This window comes from Arachis stenosperma, chromosome 7 (genome assembly GCF_014773155.1).
Source record: "Arachis stenosperma cultivar V10309 chromosome 7, arast.V10309.gnm1.PFL2, whole genome shotgun sequence".
Taxonomy (NCBI): Eukaryota; Viridiplantae; Streptophyta; class Magnoliopsida; order Fabales; family Fabaceae; genus Arachis; species Arachis stenosperma.
In genome coordinates this window covers 18,941,654-18,948,233 of record NC_080383.1, presented here as the reverse complement: position 1 = coordinate 18,948,233, position 6,580 = coordinate 18,941,654, and the positions used below count along the sequence as shown (strand labels likewise).

General features: G+C 31.6%; 1 protein-coding gene across 1 annotated transcript; it reads left to right on the top strand.

Moving 5' to 3' along the window:
- The first annotated feature begins 455 nt into the window (after window positions 1-455).
- On the top strand, window positions 456-5,075 carry LOC130940545 (isocitrate dehydrogenase [NADP]). The gene is made up of 16 exons (XM_057868714.1): window positions 456-663; window positions 1,664-1,707; window positions 1,811-1,920; window positions 2,073-2,110; window positions 2,298-2,375; window positions 2,530-2,583; window positions 2,669-2,770; window positions 2,881-2,969; window positions 3,060-3,163; window positions 3,253-3,321; window positions 3,410-3,525; window positions 3,625-3,659; window positions 3,864-4,006; window positions 4,093-4,215; window positions 4,316-4,408; window positions 4,630-5,075. Exons 1-15 carry the CDS (start codon window positions 615-617, stop codon window positions 4,395-4,397), a joined length of 1,236 nt encoding a protein of 411 aa, XP_057724697.1. The 5' UTR covers window positions 456-614; the 3' UTR covers window positions 4,398-4,408; window positions 4,630-5,075.
- The last annotated feature ends 1,505 nt before the right edge of the window (window positions 5,076-6,580 follow it).

The window sequence follows — 6,580 nt, the reverse complement described above, 5'->3', positions numbered from 1 at the left end:
TACTTAAATACGTAGGATATTACAAAATTTTAATTTAGTAGGTAATTTTTATTTTGGTATACATAACATTATTCGAGGTTGAGATTTTTTCTTATTTTAAAAACGAATAATACCTCAATATCTCTAAAGAAATTTTTGTTAATAGAAAAATTAGTTCTCACATAAAAAAACTCATTTATATAAAGAGATTAATAAAAAATTTACATTTTTTTAAATTTTACATTTATATAAAGGATTTTAAATTTTTATTGAATGATGATAAGACTGATTTATCCAAACTCTTGAGTAAATTACAATGTGGGACTAATTTATTTAAAGATGGATTTAATAACTAAAATTTTAGACCAAAATATGTCGTTAAAAACATGAATAAAGAATTTGTGGCAAAGACGTAAATAAAAGATATTAGAGGGGTAGAAGACACAAAACAATAAATATAGTGGGGTGAATATCCATTACTTTTTTTCAAATAAATAGTGCCACCCACTCTCTCTCGCTCTTTCTGTTTTCTATATAGTCTCTCTTTCTCATTTCCCAGCTCCATTAAGTCTCACACTCTCACCTACCAAGCCTTTCACGAGTCTTAGATCGGAAAAGAAAAAATTCAAGCTGCCATGGGATTTGAGAAGATCAAGGTCGACAACCCCATCGTCGAGATGGACGGTTCGTAACCAATAATCTTCATCCCTTCGGATCTGTTCTCGTTTACTCGTTGCTTTCTCTTCTGATTTTCACGATCCAATTTTTCTTTTAATTGCATGTTTCTTTTTTTTTTCTGGGATATTTTGATGTAATATGTATTTGTGTTGTTATTTTATTTTATTGTATTATTATTATTTTTTGTTTCAGTTAGATATTTTTTGGCTGTGATTTTGTTTCTGTGGACCACTCTATGTTTTGTTGATATTTATTTCTGTCACGTAACGTCAAATTTAAGATAGTTTTCCTGTTCATTTTGCTAATTTTTTTTATAGAAAAGATATCAGTAATAAGTAATTATTTTAAGGCACATCGAAATCTGGTTTCACTGAATGACTTGATGTCTATGTTTTCTTTATTACCTTGTAGATTTGATCTGTTAGCTTGTTACTGAAAATAAAAATTAGTATTTGGTGAAGTTCAGTCATTATACAGCAAGAATCATATGAATTTATTTTGGAATAGTATATATATATAATTGAAATGTTGCTGAATTTGATACTTAATCGTTGTTCTGTGGAAGCGGATCATAAGATTTATCTTTTAAAATAAAATAAAATGGAATGAGGGAAAAGATACTGAATAGTTGAATTTGATACTAATAGTTGTTCTATGGAAACTGAATACTCGTTTATAATTACTGAATACTGAACATTTAATGGATTTAATGAGGTTCTATAGTGTGCACTCATCATAATTTTAAAGGATTTGGCTCCACTAGAATGCAGATTGCTCTTTAGAAATTAAGTTTTAAAGCTGAACTGTTTGTGGGACAATCAACTGTTTCAGGTTTAATAACATAATAAAACTACACTTATAATCTATATGTATGACTACATGTATAACCCAGTTCACTGGATGAATACTTAAAAAAGCTACATTTATTCATTACCGTTGTATTTTTCTTCATGATTATGTATATGTTGTTCTTGACATTGTTTTGTTTGTGGATGTTGCATTGCAGGTGATGAAATGACCAGAGTTATCTGGAAGTCAATCAAGGATAAGGTGATTTTTAGTGATCTAGCTCATCATGTTATCATCATATTGTTTGCTCATAAAAATGCTTGTTACACTGACAACAATTTTCTTTTCTTCCTTTTTTGGATAGCTCATTTTGCCCTTCATGGAGTTGGACATCAAGTATTTTGACCTTGGTCTTCCCTACCGTGATCAGACTGATGATAAAGTTACAGTTGAGAGTGCAGAAGCAACTCTTAAGTATGTTGTTGATCTTATAGATGTTTTTCAATATATTTCAATATTTATTTTCTTGTATAATTTTGAATTTAGAGTGGTTAGAGCTTATAATGTAGTTGGCTCCTTTTCCTTGTTGTTATCCTTATTTCTTTAATGTTTGCACTGCTATGTAGGTATAATGTAGCAATCAAGTGTGCAACTATCACGCCAGGTATGGTAGTGTGTTCCTACTAGAATACTCATCTGTGATTTTTCGAATATATATACATTTGATAATTGAGAAGTATGGGAACATACTATTATGCATTGGTTGATTAAGAATTCTACTGCATGAATTGCTACATGGTGAGGTACATGTTTGCAGAACTTTTATTAGTATTGTACTGTTATGTTGACAGATGAGGCTCGAGTGAAGGAATTTGACCTCAAGCAAATGTGGAAGAGTCCAAATGGGACAATTAGGAACATTTTGAATGGTAATTCAGCTTATTTGTCGTTGACTATTGTTTATGAAATATGAACTACTGATCACTTCATAGGTTTTTGGTCAGGGAATTGGTGGCTACTAAATGATAGTTGAGTCTAACAATATATTTTGTTCTTACTGGTTGCTCTTGGAAAAACTTTCAGGAACTGTCTTCAGAGAACCCATTCTTTGCAAAAATGTCCCTCGCCTTGTTCCTGGTACTTAAATTGATATATTTCTTTTTACTTTTTAATTGAACATTGCTACTGGAGGTTGTAAATTGTAATGATCTAAATATTTCAGGCTGGACAAAGCCAATATGCATTGGAAGACACGCATTTGGTGATCAATATAGGGCCACTGACACAGTTATTAAAGGAGCTGGGAAATTAAAGCTGGTGTTCGGTATTACTTCTTCCTTTGTTTTAGACAGCTTCTTGGGTTCATAGTTCGTACTATACCTATTATATTTGGTGGTAACTAAATATTGCTTTCATGATTTACCATTTTTGCAGTTCCAGAAAGTGGTGAAAAGACTGAGCTAGAGGTTTTTAACTTCACCGGTGAAGGAGGTGTTTCAATGGCTATGTACAACACTGATGAGGTCAATTCTGCTGTGTTTTTTATATTGGTTTGATTTGATGAATAATGTCTGTCATTTTCTGAACTATTTATTGTTTGGCATGTGATGCAGTCTATCCGTGCTTTTGCTGAGTCTTCTATGGCAACTGCTCTTGAGAAAAAATGGCCTCTTTATCTTAGCACCAAAAACACAATTCTTAAGAAATATGATGGAAGGTATGCTTATTATTATTAGTATTATTTTGGAAGCTTTTGCTATGTCCATCTTATATTCCATTTTAATTGATTCCATTTATTGGCTGAAGATTCAAGGACATATTCCAAGAAGTGTATGAGAAAAACTGGAAATCAAAGTATGAGGCTGCTGGTATATGGTGAGTGAATGAGCACTTAAGCTTTTGGAGAAAAAAATACATTCATATTATTCTATTGCTTACATTTTTTGTCTGATTGGCATGGAAGGTATGAGCATCGGCTCATTGATGATATGGTGGCGTATGCACTCAAGAGTGAAGGAGGTTACGTATGGGCATGCAAGAACTATGATGGAGATGTTCAGAGTGATTTCTTAGCTCAAGGTCTGTCTGATATGCTTGTATCTTTGTCATTTTCTTTTGTTAATTTTAATACTTCGGGTTTATTTTCCCCTTTAACATATACCCATTAACATTTTTTAGGTTTTGGATCATTGGGTTTGATGACATCTGTATTGGTATGTAATACTCTAAACCCTTCATACTTTGTGGGGAACTTATCGGGTTGTAGACATTCCTTACGAATTTAAGTCCAACCAATTACTTAAATACAACTTTCTATTTATTCAATAGACCCAGATTATTATTATTATTTGCAATAATTGCTTTGAGTGTTCTTGGACTGTCTGCCTGCTGATACTAAGCTTGTGGGATGGTTTCAGGTTTGCCCTGATGGGAAGACTATTGAAGCAGAAGCAGCTCACGGCACAGTAACGCGTCACTATAGGGTTCATCAGAAAGGAGGGGAAACTAGCACAAACAGCATAGCATCCATCTTTGCTTGGACTAGAGGGCTTGCCCACAGGTACATCACTGCAGTTTCAATCGCTAGATACTTTATGCATTCAATATTTCACAAGATTGGAGAGTTAAAATGTTTCAACATGACAGGGCAAAATTGGATAACAATGCCAGACTTTTGGATTTCACTCAAAAACTAGAAGCAGCTTGCATTGGAGTAGTGGAGGCTGGGAAGATGACCAAGGATTTGGCACTCATTATTCATGGACCCAAGTATGTGTGTTGCACCATAGCAGCATTGATCACACATTTGCTTTTCCTCTTGAAATGGTTTTTGTAAACTTATATTTGTTGCATGACTCTTGCAAAATAGGCTTTCAAGGGAGAATTACCTGAACACCGAGGAGTTCATCGATGCAGTGGCAGCGGAACTGAAAGCACAGCTTTCTGCTTAGTCCGGTTTTAGGTAAATTACTTTACTTGGTTATTTTCATCTTTGAATGGTCTTACCACAGCTTTCTGCTTAGTCCAGTTTTAGGTAAATTAGTTTACTTGGTTATTTTCATCTTTGAATGGTCTTACCAAAAAGTAACAGTTACAAATATAAGGGAAGAGAGGGAGGAGTATTACTATTTATGAAACACTTCTATATCTAAACGGACCTTGTTATTCTGCTTTTTGTTGCAGTTTCAGAGACAGGGGATAAAGGACAAAGCTGAAAGGAGATCATATACTCTCTTCAGAAGAAATAAGAAGGGCAAGAGTAGCATTGGTCGTTTGCTCCATTTTAACTTCATATGCGTTGGGTTGGTGGAATGAATGGCTTAGCTGCTTCCCCATATTGTTTTAACTGATTTGTTATTTGCAATTTTGAACCGATCCCTTCTAAGTTTGAATGGATTTTATGTTCATGCTGATTTTAATTTGCTGTTCAAACTTCCCATTCTGTATCTCATACGTAGTCATTAAATTGAGTGTTGGAAAAATTATCGAGTTTACATTGCCTACAATGTTGAAAAAAGATATACAAATATGGTAGATGAACAAATTTTTGTTGATAACTAAGTCTACCTAAGTTGGTGACTAATTGGTCCAAATGAAAGTCACTCGCAACTTCGCCCTTGAATCAGCCATTTTAATCTCATCCTGTCTCGTCTTCTTTTGGTGTGTTTTTGTTTTTCTTTTTTTCTGTTGGGGTTTTCTTTTTTGCTTTTTTTCTTACCTTCTCTTTTTGTTATAAGAAAAAAAAATGAGAAGGGGGGGGGGGGGGGGGAGAGAACAGATCAGGTTCGTTAAGGAACCAACTAGGGGGAACTCAATTTTAACTAACTAGTTTATTATAAAACAAACAACAAAAACAATTCCTACTATCTTAATTTTTCAAATTTTAAAAATAAAAATAAAAAGGAATTGACTTAGTTGACTGATTTTGAATATGGCTTTCTATACTTTTTGAAACAAAAAAATAACTTAACAAGTTTAGAAAAAATTGGCTATGTAGCATTCCACATATTTAATTGTCATCAATGTAACACCTACTATTCAAATCTTTATGTTTGAGTTATAAGTTAATGATAATAAGATGAGACAATTCAAGATGGAGTTGATATATATATATATATATATACCTGAAAGGATCTAAAATAAAATCGCGAGCATAACACACGTATCGATAAGAAGCGTTTGGATAAACGGAGTGAAAATAAAATATAAAGGAAGAATAGGGTATATAGCATAAGTATAATAGCCGCTAATCATGACATGTGAAGTTTAGATCGGTTAGGATTAAAATTATAAAAGCAATTAATAACAATATTTTCCATCTCTCACATATACATCAGAACTTCTATAGGCAAGTTTTCAAAAGAAATGTTTACATTTACATCATAGAATTTTTTAAAATAAAGAAGGAGAGAAATCTAAGCAAAATATAAAACAGAGTTCAAAATCACTTCGTCAGCTTTCAAAAGAATTCCAGCTCATCGTGGAGCACCAAAATCTATATCTGAAAAATAGTGGATATATAGAAAATAAAAATCCCCAACCCATAAATTTTCAATACGATAAAAATACTAAATAAATATAATATAAAATAGCAGAAAATTTATTAAACAATCTTAAGCTTCCACTCAATATTTTATGAAAACTGATTGAAATCATGAGTATTATATCTACAATAATTTTATTTATACTTTAATCTCTTTGAACCATTTTATTCAAAGTTCTTTAGGCTTTTTATTTATTTACAAAAGGTAAAATAAAACAAAACAAATAAGTTGAGATCCAATTTATTGAGATTTAGAATTTAAGATTTAAAGATCAACATGACCAAAATTTATCTATTTGAAATTTTAACAGTGTACAAATTTTTATTTCAACGGGTGAATTTAATTGTATAAAGTAAAAAATATAAATAAATCTTAGACTCAAAATTATAAAATAAATTGCTTCACTTCATAAATTAATAATATAACCAAAATGGCGAAATGCATATACCAACAAATATTAAAAAAAAAGACTAGATTAGACACAAAAATATATCGACTCAACTTTTGAAAATTTAAATTCCCAAATTAATAAGATAAATGGTGTTTGTATTATTCTTTATATATTTTTATGGTACAAAATTTTAATTTTT